This window comes from Genypterus blacodes, unplaced genomic scaffold (genome assembly GCF_046128005.1).
Source record: "Genypterus blacodes isolate CSIRO-AG114 ecotype Tasmania unplaced genomic scaffold, CSIRO-AGI_Gbla_v1 ptg000012l_1, whole genome shotgun sequence".
Taxonomy (NCBI): Eukaryota; Metazoa; Chordata; class Actinopteri; order Ophidiiformes; family Ophidiidae; genus Genypterus; species Genypterus blacodes.
The window spans coordinates 3,754,700-3,780,582 of record NW_027466826.1 but is presented as its reverse complement, the minus strand read 5'-3'; the positions used below and the strand labels follow the sequence as shown (position 1 = coordinate 3,780,582).

Genomic DNA, 25,883 nt, shown 5'->3' with positions numbered 1-25,883 from the left:
CAACGCAGAAGGAGAGCCGGGCACTTCCTTCCCCGACTGAGCCGGGGCATCTGTGACTCGTCAGGGGGTCCTCGCCGCAGCCCGTCCCTCGGAACACTCTGCCATGTTGCATGCTTTGCTGTCACACACACACACACACGCGCGTTTCTGTCTCATACACACAAACACTCACACACCACGTTGATTCTGAGCAGTAGGTTTTCTGTACATATGACTGTGTGAGTGACTGTGAAGGAAAACAAGAGGGGCACTCATTAGACTGCATACCTCCACCAAGCCAGAGCAAGCTTTTCTCAAAATGCGTCTTCTAATAATACACAAACCAAAACAGGAAGAAGCCTCTTCCAAGGCTGAGGAAGAAGCCTAGCAGGCACCCGGCTATGCCTGGAAAAATATAGCTGATTCCCCGGAAGTGCATTTTTGGGATTGTTATCCATAAAGCACAAAAAATTTCCACATTTGATCTCTCAGTAATAAATAATTTCCTAAATTCACACCTGGATCCTCATCTGCCTTAAAATGTAATGAATTCTTCTGTGGCCCAAGACACACATATGAAGAAAACTTGATAAAACATTTGTCTATCATCTATTGAATTATCCAAAACACAAGCAAACAAACAAACAATGGCTTCATTTGTCACAAAGAACAGGGATTTCTGGACCAGATTTCATCTGCACCAAGTTATTGTGGCATAAATATGGCTGATTTGTTTTCCTTGACATTAGTGTGTTATTTGTAAAGAAAACAGAGCAATGAAAAATATTGAAAAATACCCCGTTTCCAGATGTTTCAAAACAATGTTTTTACAGATTCTTTGGGGTCGGATCAGGGCAACAGTTTAATAGGTTCTTGGCCGGTGCTATTGCTCAAACTTCTTCCAAAGCTGATTAATCCTGCTAACAATCAAGCAAACAAATAAACCAACAGACTCTGGGGGAAACATACATCCATGAGGGAGGGTATGAAGGAAAATGTGACTTTAGTCTAAATCCTGTTTTTGTTCAGATGGGCCAATAATGTGTCATCCTTTGCTCAACCAGTACAATCAAGAGGAGCTGATCACTTATGAATTGAGCCTAACCTCACCAAACTAATCATATCAAAGTTTAACCCTACATGATCTGGAGGATAATGTGTGGATTCTGTTGAATTTAATAAGTTAAATGTTTTAAACACAATGTATCTTAAATTTGAGTCAGTCAACACTTTTTAAAAATACATTTGTTCATAACTGCTGCTGTTATACTAGCAAAAAAAAAAGCAAAACAATACAATACAATGTAATGCCCTTGCTATAAAATCATACTTTAGATTAAAATAGATTATATCTTTGCAAAGGGGAATATAATGCAGTTCTTTATAACAGCACAAATAACAATGGCCATAACAATAACCGTTGAATTAAATCAACATATCTGACACAATGTCAACCAAACCGAATAGAGTTTTATAGCAAGAGTTGTGTTGTATTGCACTGGATTGCAAAGGTGCGTCCAATAAAATGGCCACTGATTGTATTTGTGCATTACATCATTAAATTCTGAGTATCTGTCCATTTGGCTCCGGCCTTGCACCGTTAACGCTGCGGCCCGTTTCACAGTTGCCTCTCGGTGCTCAAGCTTGTATTTTCTCATGGAGATTGTTTTTGTGCGCTCAGATGTCGGCGGTGAGGCCAGGAGAGGAGGGCATAGAGACACGGGCATTGAGATTCATATCAGGGACACAAAGCGTTTTTTGTCTTGCCTCTTGGTGTGCGGCCTGGACCTGTCAATTGCAGGGACGCTCCTGGTCGCACACACAACCCAACCCACCGCCCCAAACCCCCCCACAACCCACAACGCGCCGCCGCCACCGCTGTTAGCCGGCAGCCTTCAGCCATACCTCGGATCAGCTCTCTCCACTGAGCTGCTATTGCGAAGCTGTAACTTCTAATCAGTACAGAGTTTATGGAGGATCATGAGTTGAGCACGATACTGCCATGATGTACAATATCCAGTCAGCATGGGCCTCCTAAATTACTATAAGAGGAAATCACAAGTCCTTATATCACAACACATGTAACAACTGATCTGAACTATCCTCAGCATTTCACTACAGTATTCCAGTGTTGTCCAACATGGCCTTGAGTGTGTGTGTAGGATGATTTGTTCAGACTAATATTATTTGTATCATTTTTGAGATCTGATCCAGTTTAGGAGACTAGTTTAAAGTGTGTTCTGCAATCCATGACTATGATTTACCGTTACTGTGAGAAATTATACTATCAAGGGATTCCATATCTAGTTATCCAAGATCTGCAATTTATAATCATGGTCACAGGAAGGTGTGTCTTTAAGTCATCAGGAGATTTCCTGCGATAAATATAGCATAAATAGAAATGCAAAATTTGTGATTGTGTGGTAATTACCCATAAAAGAACGGAAATACGTACAAGGAAATTCTGCATTCATTCAATTTCTTCCTCACGTTTTGCACCAAGCTTTGGTTCTGCCACACCTTTGATTTCTCGCACATGCCTTCTTTCTGCTTTACATCAGTTCCACTCAGGGTGATAGCGTTATTGCATCGTTAAAGTATTCCCACCAGTAGCATATTTTATATCGCAATCTGCAAAGCGCGAACCAATCACAATCCCAGCTGGGGACAGGCCACCAAAAACAAGAGTCCAGAAAAAAGCGGGATGTCTGGTAGCCTCTTTTTCCTAATGCACATTTTGTGTACGATATGACCGCGTTTCGCAGATTTGTGGGTAAGTCGTTTTTCTTAGTGGTATCTGTTACGATTTGACTTTGGGCAGGAGATAAGCGTGTGTGGAGCTTGTGCGCAGTGTTTGGAGAGTGTCCACTCACCCTCCATGCGCTGTGCACTGAATGTACACATGTGACATGATGCCTGAGGATATGTTACACAAAATACACATTATATCTTATATATATTATACATTATACAAACTTCTGTACGTCATACTCCAAAACAATTCTTCAAATAGTAAATTTGCACTCTGTAATAGTTTAGTGTTTGCAAACTTGAACAGCAGGTCAAACCTTTCTCATGTTGAGTGATATGTTGCTGAAATGCAAAATGTTTTATTGTGTGTGTTTAAATTAGAAACATGTGTTGCTTGAATATGAAAAACAATGTTCTGTTCAGATTCAACCTGTGTAGAAAGACACAAATGCAGCCCAACAAGCCTATAACACAACAAATTGGCTGATACACCGTCCTGACTTATCACAGCAGTACAAAGTTGCTGAATGTGGCAGCAAAAAGTTGCCCACTCACCCATTCATCAGATACAAAGCAACTTAAGCCATCAACATTCACTCTGTAGTACTTTTCAGTCTCCACTAACTCCTGATCAAAGGATCTTTGGCTTCAGTTCTGTAGATTATGACTTTCTTCACCAGCTACTCATTCATTTGGCCTGCAGTGTGGTTCTGTGGTTCTGTGTTGGTCAGTGTACAGTTGACTTATCACAGCTTGTAATGGAAACAGCTGTTTTCCACTGAAAATAGGGCTGGTGGGATCAGCCAAGACTCAGTTCAACCGTAAATGTGCAGCTGGAAAACCACAACAAGACTAAAAGTAACTCAAATCTCTACAGAGCTGCAGTCGGCTGAAATCTCTGAACGCAGAACGTTTACATGGATTTTAAAACTTTGATTGTATTCTGACTAAGGCAGCAAATCCATGATTCAGAAGTTGAAGCTTATTCTGACCCACAGACTTAAGGCTATTCAAGTTTATGTGGATTTATTCAGTCATGTTAATGTTATATCCTCTATGATTCCATCCAAGCCACAATCGTACAGACAACATGTTGTAATCCAAGTCTTATTCACATCTTTGCTTCATATGCAGTACAGGCAAAAGTGTGTGTAGGTAAACATACTGACACATTATCTTTTGATTCCATGATAATATCAAGACGTTGATGAATGCAGGTTTGACCAGTCTGTCCTTGTTTATTAACCACAGTATGTCTTGCAAATGCAGGAATAGGTAAGGTGAGGTATGGCCATAAAATGATGACAAAACATGTCACAGATAAAACAAGAGGATAAAGCAAATCACTGCTCTGTAATAATAGCCAAATGTCTCTTCAAAGTGACGAACAAAAGCATCACAAATGATGATGGTGGGTGGCAGGATAACATTTTAACATTTTCAATGTGTCATCTTTCTTTTCATGCATCAGGCTCTTTTGAGGGAACGGTTGCCACATACTTTCCACTGAAACAATGCTGCTGCTCCCACCTCATTAACAATACGTTAAGAAGAACATTACAAATTGGCACTGCACTGACTGGAACAAAAAGCCACTGTTCTTGCATGACAGAAGATCAGCTTGTTCTGGGCCTGTGACAGTTTCTCCTTCATTCTGCATTGAGCTGTAATATGAATGACTGTCGAGACCAAAGGTCCAGATCTTGTGGACTTGATTGTCCTCACAGATTAAAGTGAGAGGGAGCCAGCATGGCTCTCCAGCGGTGTCCCATGTGTCTATGTCGCCAGTTTTGTGCTCAGGATGCTGAGAGACTTTGGAAATGCAACAGAGGCTCATGGGATTGTACTTGGCACTTGCATAACGTCACAACTTTGGCCAACAGCTCAAAGCTGTTAGTGCTTAAACCTCATTCAACTTTACACACACAGAGATTTGTGTGTGTGTGTGCGCACGAGTGTGTTTCTGTCTGTCCTTCATGTCAGATCTTTTAAAGTTCTTAACCTTGTTTTAAGATTGTTATCAGAAAACAATATCTGATTCTCTAATAGTTGTGCTATTTGGAACATGGTCAACTTGTACAATAGCACCAATTAGTGGTATGGTCTGGAATTGCAAGTCACAAGTATGTATCACTTTTACTCATTTTAACTGTTATTTATTATGTTTTTAAATGACACATTTATCAGATTTTGGCCTTCTACATTTAACCCTAGTTTGGCCATAGTTGCAGCAGTCAGTGTCCCCAGACAGACAGACAGACAGACACTAGGTGGGGCTGCAGTATAAACAACACCCATGGGGAGTGGTATCTAGGGAATCCAAGGAGGAGCAGGCAACCGCTAACATTAGTTTAAGATATTCAACATGATTATGATTTGCAGATGAAAAGACTGATAAATAACTTTAAAGGCTTCAAAATATCACAGGTTTATCTGTTAATATCTAATCATGTACGGTCCAATAAGGTTTTCATTTCCAGCATTTTTGGTAGATGCCAAAATAACTAATAGTAAATAATTCCATTCCGTTTTAATGAAGTCAGTAGATGCTGCAATATTACAAATGTGAAATGCTGTAAATTAAAAATCACCACAGTAGACTAGAATTGTATTAATGAATTATGTATCAATGAATTCATACATATAGAATTTGAGCATGTTACAAGGTGTGTGTGGTTGTGTGGTTGTGTGAGTGAGTTTGTGTGTGTGTGTGTGTGTGTGTGTGTGTGTGTGTGTGCGCTTATGTGCCTGCGTGTGTGTGTTTTGTTCATGAATGGATGGTGTGCATGTGTTATCAGGAAACAGGCAGGCCTGACGTCTGGCTGCCCGGCCTCTCGCTTTGTTCTGATGTCTGCTCTGTGTGTGATTGACAGGTCTGTACGTCAGCACCCATATTTCTCACCTATGATTCATACTGACTCTGTTTGGCTTCTGATGAGGGATGCAGGCCATCACTCTCCCTGCAGCCACTCCCCAAATTCTTTGAGCTCAAACGGAGCTTTTTACTGGCTCTTATTTTCTGAGACACACTCACTATTTTATGAACTTATAAAACATTTCGGGCTTCCCTGCATCAGTCACTATGGGCCGAGGTTTGTCTTTCCATGATGCTTCTCTCAACATTGAACTGAACTAAAGTAGACTGCATTCAGCAATTCACAAACTAAACACAACATTTTAAATACGGTTTTATAATTTATTTGTTACCATACTAAACTTCATGAGCCTTGATGTTTACACATTTTTAAATTTTCATATTTGGCCCATAACTACTCACCTTAAGATAGATAAACTTGATAAATCGGTGTTGTGCCACTGATGGAGGTTGAAGCGCCCCCTGGTGGTACAAACATGACCTCAGAAAATCTAAATTTCAATTTCAAATTCAATTCCAATCTATGGAAATTCTGTCACTGTAGCAAATTCCTCACAAATAAAATGGTTTCATTATGAAATTAAAGGTTAAATTCTTATTCTCTTTTGATTAAAAATGCAATTTTTCGTTGATAGTAGCATAACTCCTTCCAATCTGCGTGGCTTGTTGGTGAGGTTGTAGCTATAGACTGTATGTTTGACACGAAATCCGCGCTTCCATCCCTTTGATGCGGTCTCGCTTCACACAGCAACAAAAGTAGTTGGCGTGACTGTAACTGTCTGCCATGTTAGTACAGTCACATGACATTGAGACGCAGGTGAATATGGTCTATTAGTTAAATCAACAAGGTACATGAAGTGATTTGAGGTTCAGATAAAACCGTGTAGGTAAAAACTAAACTGTAAATGTGGGGAATCAACTACACTGTTTAGACCTAAATGCTTTGAACTGCGCTGCTTTGTTAAATAACACACACTCCTGCTAATTTCCTCCCTGTGTGCTTGTGCAAGAGGCAGAGTTAAACAATCAGTCGACGGCACCTCACTGTATATACAACGTATACACTGATAGGCTGTGTGACATCACCGGGCTGTAAGTAATGGTTCCATTGTGTGTTGTCGGTTAAAAGGCGGCAGACGTCTGAGCACATTGTCGCAGGTGTTGGCGTGGCAGCACGGCGAGCAGCACACTCGCGTGCCGCCATTGGTTAGAGCTGAACGGCAGCACAATTGCAGCATGTAACACTGGGGGGTTGTTTGCTTTTTTGTGGTGCCAGTAATAACTCGGCCCTGTGTGTGTGTGTGTAGGAGAGGTACAGAGCAGCATGATGGTTTGATGGCGAGCTGATGAGGTCATGGCTCATGTCCCCTGCTTGCGTCACCACCTATAGGAGCTGGCTCCTGCTGGCAGAGCTCCAGCTGCTGCTGTCGTCGTCGTTGCAGTGTCACAGACACACAAAAAGGCGCCGCTGGGTCACGTGTTATCCCGACAGATTGATGCAAATCATCAGAGGCAGACACAAGGAGAACGGCAACAATTGTGTGATGAAAGAATTACAGAGTGCGTCTCAAAAAATAGAATTTCTATTTTTACATTTTTACATCACTGAATTTAGTTGGGGTACTTACAGCACGGTGTGTGTGTGTGTGTGCGTGTGTGTTGATCTGCTCTCGGCACACGGCTGCACGTTTCTGCTCGCATTTGCACACTGGAGGACCTTTTTTTGTCGTTGACCTCTTGTTTTGCCTGCAGTTTGATGAGACTGCACCGAAGCGTGTTACGTGTGTGAGTGACGTCAGTAAAGTGAATGAGCAGCTTTTGTTTATTTCCCCCTGAGATGCCTCACCACATGCTCATCATAATCTTCCTCCTGTATTTACGCCTGGGATAATCTAGGTTAGAAGATGCACCGACGGAATCATTACCATCTCATCTTATTAACCATTGGAAACCATGCGTGTGTGTGTGTAAATGTATATACCATCTGTGCTTTTATGAATGTGTGCTTGTGTTTGCATTTGCTAGAAGTGTAGGTTCCAAGGAATTTTTTATGCAGCACTGCTCCATGTTTTGAAGATTTAGTGCAAAATACTGCAGTAAATTTTCATGCGATATCTTTGATTTCTCGGAATTCTTACCAAATTACCAATGATATATTATAAATGTAATAAATGTAACACCGTTCTGCCCTCCACAGTCCTGTACTAAATAGAAAACCCTTTAAAGCAATCATAAATTAGCCATTAATTCTGACAGGGCATGGCAGAAAATTAACTGCTTATATACGTAAATATGTCAACCTGGCTTAGTGTCATAGCTGGTGTTACAAATAATGTGAAAGATTGTGGATGATAGAAACAAGACTCCACTTATTGTATATTATGTTTCTAATGCGTAAAATGATCTTGCCTGTACTTCAGCTCAGACTGTCTGAAAGTGAACTTGTCTACATGCCCCTGAATGGTGCAGATAATGTGTGTGTAAGGCACATAAATAATCTTAGTGCATGTGTGTGAGTGTCTGATTGTGTGTGTGTGAGCGAGCGAGGGGGAAAGCGAGAGAGACACGCTGGGGCAGGCATAATTTGTGCCAGCTCTGTGACGTAGAGGACATGAGGACCAGTCGGGCACTCTGAGTGGCAGTAACAGCATCTCCTGCTTGAGCCTGCCCTATCTCTGACTTCATTGGCTCCAGCTCTGACGCAAATACCCCCCCCACCACCACCACCACCACCACCACCACCACCACACACTCTATCACACACACACACACACACACACACTCCTTCCCCATGTTCCCCACCCCATTCACTTCTTTTATCACCCTTTTTTTCTCCTCCTCCTATTTCAATGTTTTTTTGATTCATACTCTCTCTGCAGCTCCCCCCCACCCCACCCCCCCCACCCCACCGCTGCAGCGTTCCACGCAGCTCCAGATCTGCACCACCTGCCCTGCCGTGTGCTCTCTAAATGTATTTCCTCGTGTGTGCATTGATTTCCTTTTTATTTACGTCTCTCCATATTATCCACATTAATCCTCAATCCTTTTAAATGTAATTGTACAGTATGCGGTCTGGCTCACAGTGAGCCGCTGAGAGCATCAGAGGTGTTATGGTCACATTAAATTTGTCGGCATGTGGCACGCAATTATAACAGGGGCTCCAGCTTTTTCACTCAACTGCTGCATAAATACTGGTGTAATGTAGAACAGACTATGTTCATCATATGGGAAGTCATTCATTTCATTCTGTCTGCCAATCAGGACTGCTGCATCATCCAGCGTTCTCCAACTCATTTCACTATATTATGTTTAATTTATAACAGATATTTTAGGTACTGTATAGGGTTTATAATAAGTCTGACCTCTTAATTGTGACGGTCTTTGTCATTTCCTTTGGGTCATAGTTATCTACATCTATCTGTGTCTAATTCTGCATCATTATCAATAGGCGCAATTTGATGTGCCGACGGACTCAAATGTAAGCTTGGGCCGAGACCACATTAACGGAATTGCTGCACAGTAACAAAAGCGAGCAGAATTATGCAACAGCCTCTGACGTGCAGATGATGCTGAATCTGTTACATATAAATGGTCTCAATGTATCTTTAATGGTTACGGAGAAAGATCCAGAAAATCATTGATGACTGTATCAGTGTCTCTCTCTTTGGGTTTAACACTACTGCTTTATATCTATAATACCACATATCTATACTACACGTTTCTATTATTAGTATATTATTAGAACATGACAACTGTTTGCCCTTCAGCACACTAAGCTACAACCACAGCAAGTCCAGCATTGTAGCTTTTGGTACCGTTTGGACTTGAACGGTAACTTTGCTTTGTGTCTCTCCCTGATCAGCTCCTCGCTTGTGGATTATACGTCAAAGGTTCTCAATCCCTGTCCCCGGGGAGCCCACAGTGTACATGTTCCTCTCCCTCGGCTCTACCCAGGCCTAATTAGCGAAGCCAGCGTTGAGAACACGTCACATATATGTCCCTGTGCTTAAATGAATGTAAGTGTTTGTACTGATATAGAATGAGTTTGAAGGAGCAGCTGAATGCATGGAAATCAGTGCAGCTGTTAAACACATAGGCGATGTCACCGATACTGTGTACTACTTTCTTTTAAAGCGAGTGTACACGACCCTCTTACTCTGACGCAACGGTGTTTGCAGTCTAACAAAAGGTGGATGAAGAAATAGAGACTGCCAGCACTATAGACTCTATAGACAGCTACTCTTGCCCAATCCTGATTTGCAAACATTTCCTCGAGTCACAGATATGTTTGGCTTGTCTGCTATCGTCGCTGGCAACAACAGTTTCATCATTTGCACAGAGATATTTGTCCAAACTGTGGATAAGGGACATTTCTAGACGGTGTCTCATGATTTTACATTTTCTATCCATTTCATCACTCGTCATTTCATAGCAGGTAAACATATTTTGTTACTGAGGTTCCTTCAGTGTAATGATCTGAGTGTATTGACAACATTCTCAGGAATCGGTTCTTGTCTTTAGCCAAAATTGATGGAAGTCTAACCCTTCCAAAAAACACTTTTATTCATATTTTGGCCCACTGAAATCAAGGTTATTACTAGTAGAACAACTAGTATTTAGTGGGTATTGCAGTCGTACAGTCTAAGAAGAGGCAAGAGTAGAGAAAGAAGGAGCGAGAACAATGACATTAATGTCCTGATGATGGGGAAAAAAAAGATAATTCCAAACATTTGCTTATGAACGAATATGTCATCTTTCCCCCTGAGACTGAGGGGATCTCTGACAACAAACTTTCCACTGGCTCTGTTGATCTACTGCAGTCTGACAGCACTTATTCAAAACGGCAATTACTAAGATGACAGAGGGCAGGCGATGATGTGCCTTGATTTGTATTCCCACTAACCTGAATTATGCACCTATGTCACATTTGTCTCAATAGATTACCGTGCGGTGACGTACATTGACGTCACGCTTTAGATGAACCGCATTGCAGTCGCATGCAAATTTGTGCATGGCAGGCTTTGTGTAAACGTCGATCTCCTTTCTTTATTATTGCATTTTGGGCAACGAAAAAAAACGAGTAAACAGAGGCAGTAATGTGCTCATTGGTTGCTGAACTAGTTGCGAGCCAAGCTGTGAAGATGTGCATAACTCCCTCAGCCCCCCAGGGACCCTGTATTTTCATGGGCCTGCCTCTGACGTCAATGCTCCGGCTGTCCTGTGGATTGTCAGAACAGACTATTCAGTTGGGGGGAGGGGACTGGAAGTCTCTGTGGTGTGTGTGTCTGCTGCATGTGATGTGTGACTGTGTGTCTGCGCTTGTGTGAGGGTCCGTGTGTGTGCCTGAGTGGATGTGCTTATGCGCTTGTGTGTAAATACTTTGTGTGTATGCGAGTCTGCTTGCATGTGATCTGTAAATGTTTCACTTATATGCAGCAGTGTGTGTGTGTGAGCAGTGTGCAAACGTGTGTACAGCGCTTTGAAACGAAAAAAAGCTGCTTCACTGAATGAGGTCTGTAATGCAGGGGTAGCGGGGGTTTAGGCTGCGTGTGAACAAGAGCGTACATGTCAGAAAATGTGCGTTTCTTGTGTCAGGGCCGTAGTCATCATGAGGATGCATGAAACACAGACGAGAGGGAGAAACCTTCTGACCACCGACTGCTTTACACGCCTCAGTCAGCTGTTGATCCCCCAGTGCACAACAGCAATGACCAGCGGTAGGAGTACAGGGACCCTCTACATCTATAACACACACACACACACACACACACACACACATACATACATACACAGACTCGCCGTATTAAAACATACAAATTTCACCGTCTTTCATCATCAACCCATTTGATTTCCCTAAGTTTCTCTGTAATACACGGCATCCGCTCACAGCTGGATGTGGGATTTGGTGGCAGGATAATGTTGACAGAGAAAAGAGTGCTCACCGCCTGTCCAAACTGATAGAGATCAAGCTAGAAAGAGCCCCCGCAGACGTTTACAAGGGTTTCTTGGGTCTGGGGTTTGTTCATCTATCCCGCCTTTGTCCACTATGAAAGAAATGAACAGATGAACCGATTGAGCCACGCAATCCATTTTACTAACCTATCAGTCGGCCTATCTGTCCTTTTTTTTTTTATCAATGTTGCATTTTACCACATTTGAGTCTCGGTACACGAGATGGTAAGACACTGACATACTGCATATAAGTATCAATGAAATGAATCTGGTAATAACAATACATCAATTAAAAACAAAAAGGTTGTTTTTTTATTTAGGAAGAAATTAAAAGAAATGTGAAAATAGGGTAGACTGGTCCTTAGTTAAATCCCTGGCAACTAACAATGCAGTTTGCTATGTGTGCTTTTTATATCGGAAACATCTGACTGCTCCAAAGTTGCTGATTCATTTTTCCCCAAACGAACAAACATTGCTGCGTGTCTTGTATACATACTTTTAAACTCAATATATAAACTTATTTTTAGTTCTAGTATTGTTTTTCTGCCTCTAACTGCAATGTCACATGAACGAACATTCATGTGACATTACAGTGTTCACTGCCGGCTGATGGATGGAAGTGAGGGATTCCTTGTGATCTACCGTGTGATTTCCCTATAACATCTTCATCCATAAGTTCTCACAGACGCCAATAAACCTCCAGGCGTGAACTCTGTAGTGAAGGTTTCACAGCATTTGTCGTCGATCTAAATCTTCCATGCGTCCTTAGGGAGGAAGAAATTAGAAACAATACTGCTTATGTTCCCTTATCTAAAATTTTTACGATTATTTGGAATTGAATGTAACTCATGTTAAGGGAAATATGGTCATGAATTGAGTTTCTGTGTGTATGTCCTACCTCAAAATGATGTTGATATCACATGTATCTCTCCTCGTATTAATAAGTGGTTGCTTGTTTTGAAATGTCACCTGGATTTCATTTGGTTCTCCCTGTTACAATCCTTTATCTAATTTACTGGAGATACCTATAGAAATAGTAATACATTACTAAAAGCCTAGAGTTGGACAGGATTCTACATTTATCTTGGATACGTGCACATGTAGCCTCACTTCAAAGACTTAAGTGTCATCTAATACCGTCATAAATGATGGCAGGGCATGTGGGAGAAATGGGAGGAGTAAAGAGCGAGAGAAAGACGGATGGAGGGAATGAGATGAGAAGGGGGGAAAGAGCAAGACTGTGCCAGAGAGAAAACATTATGTTATGCATGACCTCTGAGTGTAGCAGCTGCTTTCAAGAGTAGGAATGCCACTGATTGATAGCTCACATGCTGACGTAACTCAACAGCTCCCACGCCTCTCTCGATATGATCAGTATGTAATCCTGTGGCCGTGAGGGACGCTGCCAGTCTGGCACACCTCACGCTGTATCATGTTGCCTCAGAGCTGTTTAGGTGCACGGAGAGCTGATAAGAGCTCCACCATCGACGGAGGTTGCGAAGATAGTGGGCAACAGGTCTTTTGGGAATACTGTCGTTTCATGATCAGCAGCAAAGTGGGATCTTCACCAATGCTGGTCACAGAAACAAAACATGAACAGCAACTATTTAAAGATTTGTTGCTCATTGCTGTCATTTTGTCCTGTTGTTGAGTCTAAACCAAGATCTGTTTGTGGGATATTATGTCTATTCTACTGACTTATTGCACTATATTAGTTCCATGTCTGGATTTTGTATCCACATCCTAATATTTTATACAGGGTTTTTATGTAAAGATCTTACATCTGTAAATATAATCTGTTCAAAACGTTGTTAGTCACATGACCCTCTCTGTAGCGCTTATTAATGTGAATCAGCTTCTCAGACGTTGTGAAGGATTACCTGAATATTTTGCCATGGTTATCTATTATTAGCACTGCTGGATTGGGTATTACTAGAAAGGATATTATAGAATGTAAATTTGTGTCTAGTGTTAGCTCTTCTAGTGAGCATGTCTAAATATTTCAGTTGCACTGCAGATGGAAAGTCTGCATCGATATGCAGAGTTAGGCTAAAGGAATGTATAACTGATTTATTTTATCAGACCATTTGAAGGTGATATTTACAATTATAATTTATGTAAATCTGAGTTGGCTTAGTGATACAAATCCAGTCAATCCACTCCTTTTGTAAGCACATAATTGCAAATCTCTCCAGGTATTTGAAGGCAGGAGCTGAAATAGTAACAGGGATCCGCAATAGGCACAACATCAAATCTTATTCATGTTTGTGCAGACAAAGAACTGTAAACAGAATATTGAGATTTGACAAGATACGAATCAGACCTTATGATCAATGTTGAGACTGTCCCTTTGTGTAGCACACAGCTCATGTATCTTATTCTGTCTCACACGTGCAGAAATGTGTGTTTTTGTCTTTTGTGGAAATTATAGTTATTGTTATTATGATGAACATACGCACATCTTTATTTAAGCATTTGAATCTGGATTGTTTGTCTGATGCAGATGAGATTTGTTTTTACACATAAAAATCAGCTTGAGACTTTATTTTGTCTGTTAGAAATTTGAGGCTGAAATCTGAATTAAAGTGCTTGCATTCAAGTAATTCAAGTGATTAGATGACTTCAAAGGTCAGGGTCAATTACAGAAAGGCACCTCTAGAGCTTGAATGAAGCACCCTTTGAGTCACTGCCTGTATTTGCACGTTTTCTGTTTTATTGCTTGTGCTCTATGTATTATTGTGATTGTATTTCCATGCTTAATGTTGACAAGTAAGTATATTGACCCTCCTCTATGACCACTGGGTCGTGGATCAGGAAACATTAAGTGTGTCTCTGGAGAGGGCAGTGGGCATGTGGCTCTGCCCCTTTTACGCAGAGAAAGTAGGGAAGAGGAACAGCAGCTCATTGCGTCAATGTACGCTTCTCTGACGACAATAGGGACCACACGCCTCTTCAGAATAAGAGCACTATTTGGTAGCGTGATTTTAAAAAAAGTACAGGCCTTCGAATCAATCTTACCAAATGTTTTTTCAAACGTAATAATGATCCTCCAAAAAGTCGCTTAACATAGAATATTTACAGCCAAACTACGCTTTTATAGTCTGTGGAATTTTGCAGCAATATTGTCTGACGATATTAAGTTAACGGAATCACAACTACACCTTTCTACACCTATTTAACATGAAATTTAAATACCACGATTGCGTGCAACATTTCCCTAAATGCAGTTTTTATGACAGAAATTCCAGATACGATACTTTGCGCCTTTATTTTGAAAACTGGGTAGGAACTAGTATTTCATTATTCTAGTTAAGTGACACTGACGCGCGTCGCTCACCCGCTCTCCTTTTCTCTCGTTTGTGTGCGCGCGCGCGTGTGCGTCTGTGTGTGCGTCTGCGTGTGCGTGTGTGTGTGTGTGTGTGTGTGTGTGTGTGTGCGTGTGTGTGTGTGCATGTGTGTGTGTGCATGTGTGTGTGTGTGTGGACTCCCATTTCTATCAATGCGCCGTCGTCTCCGCTCCTCCAGTCTGCTGCACATTCACAGCGGAGCTAGCAAGACGAGGAGGCGGACTGACCGTAGCTACACCTCGGCCAGCGGTGCTGGGTAATAGCGCTGTTGGAGGCGGGGGGGAGCACGCAGCTCTCGCCGTGCACAGCCTCACGCATTACGGGCACCATCACCTCAGCGCGTCCTGGAATAGTTTGGCTTTGTCAGACGCACCAAGTTGCGGCTGCAGAGGCGCACTTTTCTCCGTGGCTCCTCTCTCTTTTTGCGCTCACAATCCGACATGGAAGATGGTCCGTCTTCAACAAGCTGTTTCAGAAGGTTAACGGACTGTTTCCTGGGTGCAAGTAGGTACAGCTCACTTCAATCAATCAACCCAAAGAGTTAAAATTATATCTGTAACACAACGGGTAGCTTTTACACATTTTCAAAAGGTGATTTGACTTGTAATCGCTTTGTAAACCACCTTATTTGCCTATTAGGCTTCTCAACTTTATGAATGACAGATTGAACGCTGATTCAGATTCATGGGTGGGGACTCCATCGTAGGGTACCAGACTGAAGTGCGATCCAAGAAAGGGTTACGATCAGTGTGTCTAGAGATAATTCAATGCATTGATCAGTTAGTTTAATTACACACATCGGATTTAAATAGACTTGCATCCGGACAGTTACACTACAATAAGGCACAGAAGGCGAAATGAAGACAACGTGGACTTAACCGAGTAAAACTCTCTAAAATATTACTTATGTACAAGATATATGCCAAGGACAGATAATGTAAGGCTTTATGTACTTTACGGTAATTTACATATTCGGTACAAATTCCGTAGATGTGTCACAATGTTATTATCATACATCCCACAATTACCTTTTTATAAATAAAATATTCAACATTTCGGACTACGTGATAAGAAATATAAATACTCGATCACTATTAATCTATTCTACCTGGATTAAATATGTTGAAAAACGTTTTTAAATATAAGGAAATCAGAAAACTGTTCAGAACACTGAGTTCATCCCAATCTATGAATTTATCCTAATTTCTCCTTGTATGTTTGTGCTACAGTGAGAAACATTGTGCTGCTTAATTGTAATTTGTTATGATCTGTATCTGCTATTGTACAGCCGTTGTAAAGATACACTTTCACAATGTGACAGTGAAGAGTCAGTGAACATCCCAGGATAGATTTGGACACGTTTCGTTGTGTTACATGAATAATACTGGTAGTGGCGGTGGCACCTCAAGTGACCTTCAGTGGCAGTCCTGTAATAACAAGTTAGCAGTTTGGGGCCTGGATACACAGTGATGCCAAAGCACACACATAGCAGTAAACTGCAGTCATGGAATGTGTTATTGAGATATGTAGGTATCCCCCCGCCTGCATGTTTACCAAAAAAGGACAAGAATTTCCAGAAAGCGTCGGCACATTATGAAATTTCAAACCAAGTGCAGATTTTTTAAATGAGCGTAACTCCAATTTAAAGGAACACACACTGTAGTAGGAGCTGGAATACTCAACCACTTTATGATATTTTTAATACTATAAATCTTTTTTTTTTACACCTGTCGTCTATCAACATTGAATGCTGCTTTTGATGTGCTCACATTTAGAGTACACTGCTTTTTGAAACATTGTACAACTGTTATTCATTTATTCTCTGCTAAATGTAAGATGATGTTGAAACACTGATTTCCTCTCCTGTGGTTTGTCGGGCACCAGGGATCCATTTTACTGTACAGTATACGAGACTGGGACTCCCATTGTTTAATTTTGATATTGATGGCGCTGTTATTATTATTAGTATTATTCATAGATTAATAGATGACCCTAAATACTGTATATAATGTCAGACAAGGTCACAGTGCAGGGAAGTGTGTGCCCTTTACTTTATGGGGGCTTAAGTTCTGGTTTCTTTTCTAGTAATTGATGGCAGATTTATCCTCTTGTCATTGTCTGTGTGTGTGTGTTCTGAAATTGGACTAGTTGTTAAAGCTTTGTACAGTGTATACCTTATTACTGCAGAATGCCGTGTGCATGTGTAAGTATGCGTGTGTTGTGTTTTGTTTGTCGCTGGCTCTCGTCTGTATCAGAGGTCAGTCTGGGTCAGCCTTAATGTGATCTCTCAGGCATTTTCAAACCCAATTGGATGTCGACAAATTGCTTAACTCGGTGAAGAAGGATGCATTGTCAGGCAGGAAGTGCTCATGCTGGACATTTCCTGCTCCACTGCATGCCTTCTCTCTCTCTCTCTCTCTCTCTCTCTCTCTCTCTCTCTCTCTCTTTCAGAAAATCATCAGCGGAGTCACTTATTATGGAAATACGTAGAACGGACAAAGTGCTTGATCTGGACATCTGTATGATTGGAATATGAATATAAACATTTGATTTCAAAATGGAATGGCTAAATAATTCCAGACTGGGTGCGAGTACACGCCAGATTGTTTCACCATGTGACTCATCTTCAGTGTTTATTTAAACTTTTAAGACCGGTCAAGCCAAAGAAAAAAGTACTTGTTATGCAATTTGAATCCTTTTTATGTCAGGATCTATGAAGGACTGGATCCACGCCAGAGCACATTGCATGATATGAGTAGCGAAACAGATGACATTATCCTCAAGGCGTCCGTTGACCCCGTGTTGACTTATGGGGGGTTAAAATCGGAGGGGATGGGAAAAGGCCACTCGCATGTAGATTTCTTCGACAACTCGTCCTCATGTCACGGCTCATAAAAGAACACAGAACTGGAGACGACGCGAGGATCTGTGGTTCTCATTACCAGGTCCCCACTGGCCTCTGTGGATTGGCTGCAGAGTTCAGCATCAGTCCAGATGTGGAGCAGGGAACATGACCCCTATCATTGATGTGGCTCTAGGGGACAGGCAGAGTGCTACATCAAACCTCCCAATTTGTGCAAGATGCCGAGGTCCCAAACGCAGCGAAGCCCCAGCCGTACTGCTACGTTTCATTATCGGCGCTGTCATAGGTTCTTGGCCCAACACCGCTTTCCTTTGATTGAAGGAAATGCATACGCAAGTTCACGTGTCGCACCGAAGTTTGGAATAACTCACTCCGACTGGATAATAATGGCAGTGTTTCTGAGTTGAGTGTGAAGGTTGGTCTTTCGTGTGTTTGACTGCAGTTAAGAGTGTTGCAGCTCGCCTGTGACCACACCATTAAACTGCAGGTCAAGGGACATGCCTTATCTACATCTCAGTTTGCCATTTATAGCTCTTACCCTTTATGTCTAATGACCTAGGCCATGGAAGTGGAAATAATGCAAATTACATTTCCATGGAAATCTCTCTCTCTCTCTCTCTCTCTCTCTCTCTCTCTCTCTCTCTCTTGCTCTCTCTCTCTCTCTCGCTTCCTCTCTCTCTCTCTTCCTTTCTCTCTCTCATGTGTGAGTTGTCACCGTGTGGGGGCGTGTCTCCGATGGCACTGCAGTTGCAAGAGCATTTTCTTAATATGACACCTACTCTCCGACTAGTGCATTGATAAGGAAATGTAGACATAAAGCAATAACTGTGTGTGGCATTGTATTGAGCATCTGTACGTGTGTGTGTTCACATGCATACAGTCACATGCTCACACTTGTCCACAGGCTGGATGAATAAAGGAGGGGAGCAGCAGGAGAGGAGTCAAAAGCATTTTCACCCTTTCTTCCTCTCCAGCCGCTCGCTGAATGCGTGTCGGACCCTGCGCTCCAGCCCTCCCATGGATAAGATAAGAACCACATGCTCTTCCCACCTCCTGGCAAGGGAGTCCCAGGCGGGCCTGCTGACGCACGCGCCCCACAGCCCCACCCCCTCCCTCCACTCTCCTGCCTCAGCCTCATGTCAGGAAAGTGAAAAGTAGTACCTTGGCAGCTTGCCCTTGACTCTCTGCCAGAAGGAGCGTGCTTCAAGAGAAGTGGTCTTTTCCCTTTTTCTCTCCTGTGCATTTTTCATCCATGTGTTGCAGCGGAGGAGCTTATTGCTCGCTCAAACATCGGCGCTTTGGAGGTGGACGTCGCGCCTCGACATTATCACGAGACACGCGTTTGCCTCTGCTCAGACACTACCAAAGAGTCAGACAGCTACTTGGTGGACAGTAGGGATGATTGATTGAGGTCGAGGTAGAGTTGTTGTGACTTTCTTAATCAGAGTCAGTTTACTGTGTGAAGTACAGCTCTACAATGGTTTCGGGAAGACCCACGAATTTTGTGATTTGTGGAGGAGCCTCAACCTGTCTCACACAATCATACAGAGAAACTCTTATTTTGAACTAGAGTGCCTCAAGTTAAATGGAAGTCAGCGGGGAAGTTCAGACTGCCGGTGCAATCAGGCTTGAATTTTAAAAAAGCTGGTAGATGAAGACGATAATATCAGGACAGATTTATGGACGCAGAGAGAGAAATGAGGCCACGCTTCATTCAGAGGGGTTTCTTGCAAATTTTCTCTTATTCTCTGAAGAACAATGAATTGTTCTTTGCCTCACTTGCCTCACTTGCGTCGATGCTCAATAGTGACCTGCAAAGTACATATTTGGACTATTAGGGAATTCTATCCTTAAGTCATTTTGTATTTGTAAGCTCACAGGCGGTGGATTCCTGTCCCAGTACAAATTCTGGTGCTGAATCAGGTTTATTGGCGGATATGATAGAAGAATGGCAAAATGTCATTAAAGCAATAAATGTTATCAATACAGAACAACTTTGTATGGATTTGTAGCGACCACGTATTTGTCACTCACCTTTAGATTTAACCCTTTTTTTATATTATTGTTATTGACTGTGAACTTGTGGATCGTTAACCATTGTCAACCATTTTCAATTTCAAAACTAGTATCAGCTGATATGTCACTGTCAGATTTGACTTCATCTCCATTGTCTATATCAGCATCAGCCTCAAAAACCACATGCACAACACAAAACACACCGGAGTGGAGTTTAACTGCAAGTAAATCCAGTGATTCTACATGAACAGGAACTGTGTGTAGTTACTTTACGACTCAGGACTTATTAACACAAATTGTATTTCATCGCCACTGGCTATAATCCAATTAATTACCAAAATAAAAGTGCTTTTTTATTTATTTTGTGAAATCATATTTGATGATGTCATGGAGTAACTTACGCACAGTTAACAACATTTCTACACGCCGTTTACTTTTCCATATAAAATCAGGCCGTGACTAATTGATTTCCTCAATAAAAAAACACCCGTTAATCTCAATCGTAACTCTGAGGAATTTACTGTTTTAAAGCTTTTTAAGGATGTTTCCAATCCTAAAATTCCGTATCAACACCCCCACCCCTTGGAATGATTCAATTATGACGATCAGCCTGTGTTTCCCCTGTCAGGCGGGAGCAGAAACCCAGACAGACTGGACTGGTCTGGCCTCCCCAGTCCCAGGGTGAGGGTGTGTACTGTTTTCTAGATGTTATGCAACAATACCTCACTGCATGAAGTTAGGTTTCCAGTTTTTTACGCAGGAAGCTTGTGGCTGAGTCAGGCACTTAAATCTGTGCAAACTGATCTTCACCGCTCGCAAAACATACGACACAACCAACTGCTTCCCTGGCTATAGGGTCTTGTAAATGAGCCACTTGTCAAACTCGTTTAAGCGTGACCATAAACATGCAAAGTAAAGGATAATTATAACCTGACGTTTGTTTTGGGCATACAGAACTATATACAGAACGTTGTAGACATGGGAAGTGCTAACTGCTCTGAATTAGAATTTTATGTCACGACTGACAGGAGTTGTCTAAAGGATCATATTCAGAGGATTTAGACTTGTATCTTGTAGGTTTTCTCCTGTATTCACTTGACGACACCGATGTCCTCAGCAGTTCTGGACTCAATGCGAAAGGAAAATTCTGAGGTTTTGACAAAAAAATTCTTAGGTCAAGCCAGTGACCAGAGCATTTCTGAGCTCGCCCTCTCTCTCTCTCTCTCTCTCTCTCTCTCTCTCTCTCTCTCTCTCTCTCTCCCTCCCTCTCCCTCTCTCTCTTTGGGGATTGAGCGAGCACACGCGGTTCCCAGTGGGGTTAACCATCCTGGGCCACAGCATCTGGGATGGTGTCGCACAGATATGGCCGCACCTTTTGATTAGCCGCCGTAGTCACCGGCCAGGCACTCTGACGCATCTCCTGCAGCACAGAGCGTCGCCGCAGTCACACCAGGTGGAGCCGTGGCTTGGAAGAATTTCACAAATGATACGGATAAATGCCTGTACGGTCGACAGAAAGCAGCAGGAATGTGCGTAATGTTCTGGAGAAACGGCCATCAGCCATCAACACACTGGAATAATGGTTGTTGGGTCAGAAATTGGCGGGTGTTATATTTTCCAGAGCTCTTTATTAGACATATTCACCAGCATACATTAACCGTCATCATCACCATAGTAATTTCAGCCAAATGTTCAGTTGACGGCTAGATTTCATCTAAATTGTGAGGGTGTTCATCTATATTTTTGGAATACACCAATCACAATGTCTTCCCATGTGTATGTATCCCATGACAATATTTATGACTTATCAATTAAATAAATCCTTAATTATATTTGTGGTCCGCTTCTCCTCTCATCATGGCAGCACAGTGGCCTTTTTCTTTTTGAAATATAGAAATTTAGAAATCCATTCCTGTTCTCAGTTTTTTTCTTCCTTGTTTTTATTGAAGCAAACATTTTACATAACATTGCGCAAACAATTATAGGATATTTTGGAGATCATTTTTTATACAGAAAGAGGGAGAAGAGGAGAGTGAGAGATAGAGAGAAAGGAGGAAGGTTGTATTATTTGTACTATTGTTGTTGTTAAACTTTATACATAGACCCTGAGGCAGAATACAACTAGATTGAAATTGCAATGATCTCATCGGGTAAAAACAGTTTTTACAGGATGATGTCAAACAGCAATGTAGGCTAGTACATATCGCATCATAGGTAAAGAGAAGGAGAGAAGAGAGAAACAAAAAACAAGAGAGGACATCCCAACCCAGCAGTCACACAACCCCACATCCATACAACCCCGTCCTGGCCTGCCTGGGATATAAAATAAAATGAAAAAATAAAAAGGAACTTCCATCAGCCAAGGGAAGGAGTCAGGGTTCATCGATGGTCGTGGTTTGAATCGGCTGTATGCTCCAAAAAGAAACACATTTTTATATATATTTGGACTGTTTTCAACGCAGCATTTTCTCCGTATTACAGCAAGTCTGTTCAAAACCTTTTTAACAACCATTTCACACGCAGTGCAAATCCTTACCTCCATTGTGTGTTTTCCCCCTCACAGAAAAAAAGACATTTGTTGTTGTTTTTGGTTCATGTGCACACATATGACAGCGGTATATTTTTCAGGGCCAGTTGACACAAAACATGTATTCATAAATTCTTACAGCATCCTTGTTTTTGATAGTGCCAGTGATCACAGTGCATTCTTTGTGTTTCAAATAGGACAAAGTCGTCAGGGTGTTTTGCTTCGCTCCCATTTTTTATTACTGTGTGTCTTTCTGTCCCCTGTAGCTCCCCCACTGCCCCCCTTAACTTTCTCTGATTTATTGAGCCGTATTCTGCCGATGTGCGTCAGAGCTGGCCCGGAGTCTCGTGAGGCGTTCCGCTCCTGAAGAGCTGTGTCTCGTGTCTGGACAGTGTCAGACCACAGCGTCCTCCTCCCCCCCCCCCCCTCCTTCTTCCTCTCCACCTCTGTTTGGCTTATTTGCCTGCGACTGAACACCCGCTCAATCTACACACACGAGGCTTTAAGCTGATGATCCACCCTGACTGAAGATCAAACGCTTTGTTTTTGGGTGGGATAGGTTAAAGGTCACAGCTAAGGACGGGACAGGGATGTTTACCAGAGTCAGGATCAGTCCCACTTTGATGCTGTTGCTGATTAAATGAAACGCTAACTAAAAACATAGACCTTAAACACATTTTCACTGAAATATAACAAGTTACCTGAGCTGAATTGGACGTAGCAGGAACCCAAAATATTATCTTTTAGCAATCTGCATTTATTTCACACCAAAAAATAAACTCTCAACCCCAAACCCGTATAAGATTTAATACAGATGTCCCACTTAGTGCTATATTCATGGTGTATATGTCTGTGTGTCTGTGTGTGTGTCTGACGGTAAGAACACATGCCTCCCAGCTGCATGTTCTCCTGTGATTCATACTTGAAGGGAGTCTACACAGATGCTGCTGATAACCAGACATTTCGTGAGAGAGCGGTATAAAAGCGATCAGGCCTGTGTGAATACATTGGCTTTATCTTTTCTATTATCTGATGAAAGATTGAATGTCTGTGTAACATACCATAAGTGCTTTAAGGATTGTTGTTTTTTTCTATTCATGATTTTCTCATTATTCTTAGTTGTTCTCCAGCATTGGTGGTCTGACGATGATGTGACATCCCGTGTCTGAATTTGGACAATTCCATTTCTTTTAGACACACACTCTTGTTTGTGCGAGTAACCCTAAACCTGATAGTTTCCTGGTGCATCACCAAAGCCTCTCAGTCAAACCGTAACAGTCGCCGGCGGGTGTATTAAAACAACTCTCCTTCAACGATGATCTGGCAAAAGCCTTTTTACCCCGACAACAAAGACAGTAAACAGCTGCACTCAGTGAGCTCTCAAGAACCTAATTGCCTATTAAGCACAATCGAGTCCTCCTTTATCCTCTAGCCTCTGTTGGGGGCTCAAATCCCCGGAGACACAGCTTTACAGTAAACATAAGTGAGCTAGCCGGGCTATCTCAGAGCTCGGACCAGGCAGGCGCTCAACCTGCAGAAGGAACAAGGGAGGCCTTTGGTTGCGAATAGGCTTGGCTGTCACAAGTCTGGTGTGTCGTGATGTTATTTTCATCCTCTTAGATCTGGCGTCGTTCCCCTCATCCGAGTCTCACGGTGTCGATATTTTCTTGCTTAGTCATTAGTAAAGTGACAAAGTATGCAAACAAGTGAGCTGTGTTTTGCTTATGTGTTCCTCAGGCTTAACCGATGACAAAGTGAAGGCCTACCTCTCCGTGCACCCGCAAATGCTGGATGACTTCGTGTTGGAGAGTGTGAGTGCAGAGACGTTGGACAGATGGCTGAAAAGGAAAACCAGCAGCAGGCCTGCAGGTACCCCCCCCCCCACCGCCACACACACACACAAATACACACACAGACGCACACAAACCGACTGACTCATGCCCCTGCCACACATGGAAATGCAACCCACTGCATCACTCACCATACTGCGGACATAATGACTGGATCAGCAGATTTCAGTGCATCAGTGCAGACTTGTAATTTTTGAGATATTTTGCTTTGGTTAAATGTTTGTTCTTTTTAGCTCACATAATCTCATACGGTTCCCTGAGTCCTAAAACCACAAATACTGGCTGCTCCGAATATCTGTAGCCACGTCAGTCATTTGCTTTTATTGCACTCAAAAACCAAAAACCTTACTCGTAAAAGACCACGGGATAGCCAGAGCCTGAGTGTGCCTCTGCGGGCTGCGTTTATTACTCGGCCGTTTGCAATACAAATCACTCATCTTAACATGTGTCTCCTTTAATCGTCAGCGTGTGTGTGTGATAGACAGGGGAGAAGGAGAGGGAACGGCCTGTCGGGTGTTTACGGGTCATTAGATGTGTTTGAGCGGGCCAAGTTGAGTCTGTGATGCGCACTCCGCACAGCGGACCGCTTCTCAGACCAACCGCATCCATCAAGGGCCCACAGGGCTGGCGCTCTGCCCAGTTGAGCTGCTGACGTCAGAGGCGACCTCCAGAGACACGCAGCCGGCTGAAGGGGGCCCACAGGGGATGGAGGGGAGGAGAGGGGAGGGGGTGTGCTGGCTCAGGGTGTGTTGAAGTGAAGAAGGAGGGGGGGTGCGGAGGATGTATTCGTCACTTTTTGGAGCTGCTTTCTAGATGAGGTCTGCAGACAGTAGTGTTCAGTCCCACTGTGCCGAGACGGTGCTTTTCTCAAAGCTAGGGTTTAAAACAAGGTCTGTGTACGTGTGTGTGTGTGTGTGTGCGTGTGTGTGTGTGTTTAGGCTAATAGGTATCGAACTGAGGCCCTCTTGTTAATCAAACTTGTTCGGGGCACAATAGGAGCAGCTAATATCCTTGTGAAAGCTTATTCCTTTCAGAGAGAGAAAGAGGTCTGAGCTTACAAAGCCTTTGCAAAGCAGAACACTGATGCACCGATTCATCACTTAACCCCCGGCTGCACCCAAAGGTGAAAAGTCTGAAACCGTTTTTCTTTTGTTCAATCATTTTTATTATACGAGACACGGAGCTGAGCCGTCCAAGGAAATGTCTGTTTTTGAGCTCTTCTTTCATAACTACAGTGTTCCTATGTTTCTCATTTAAAGAGCCATACCACAGTTTTGGCTCATTTACTACAAATTACATATAATTAACATGACTGTTAACTGTTTCTTCGAGGGATATTGTAGGGATGTTTGAATTGTGTTTTTCCTACTTTCCAGGCTCTCACTGGTTTCCATCGCTCACAGTACACTATGGTAGGAAAAACAGCTGACAGAGACCTGAACCCCGCTCGAGAAAAGTAATCCATCACATCGAAGCGAGTCAGAGTTGTGATTGCGCAATAATCCAGATGTAGGTGTAGATTGATTTGAAGTCTGCAATGCATTACCAGGCTAGTATCATAACTGTCACCAAAACAAACACATCTTAATGTACTTATATACAAACATATACTTAGAGGGATAATCTACTTCTACAACAAAGACTCCATGTTTCTAACAGTAAGGAACAGCAGCTCAGAAGAAGAAAAAACACATTAACACATCATTTAAGCACAATGACGGGT

The 25,883-nt window shown here is 42.4% G+C and overlaps 1 protein-coding gene across 1 annotated transcript in view; it reads left to right on the top strand.

Annotated features, from left to right (window-relative positions):
- The first annotated feature begins 14,946 nt into the window (after positions 1–14,946).
- The window catches only part of pde10a (phosphodiesterase 10A), a 35,064-nt gene continuing 24,127 nt past the window's right edge, over positions 14,947–25,883 (top strand). Inside the window, exons 1-2 of the mRNA XM_076161905.1 lie at positions 14,947–15,408; positions 24,048–24,179. Coding sequence (XP_076018020.1) covers positions 15,345–15,408; positions 24,048–24,179 — 196 coding nt within the window. The 5' untranslated portion in view covers positions 14,947–15,344. The remainder of the gene's footprint in view (positions 15,409–24,047; positions 24,180–25,883) is intronic.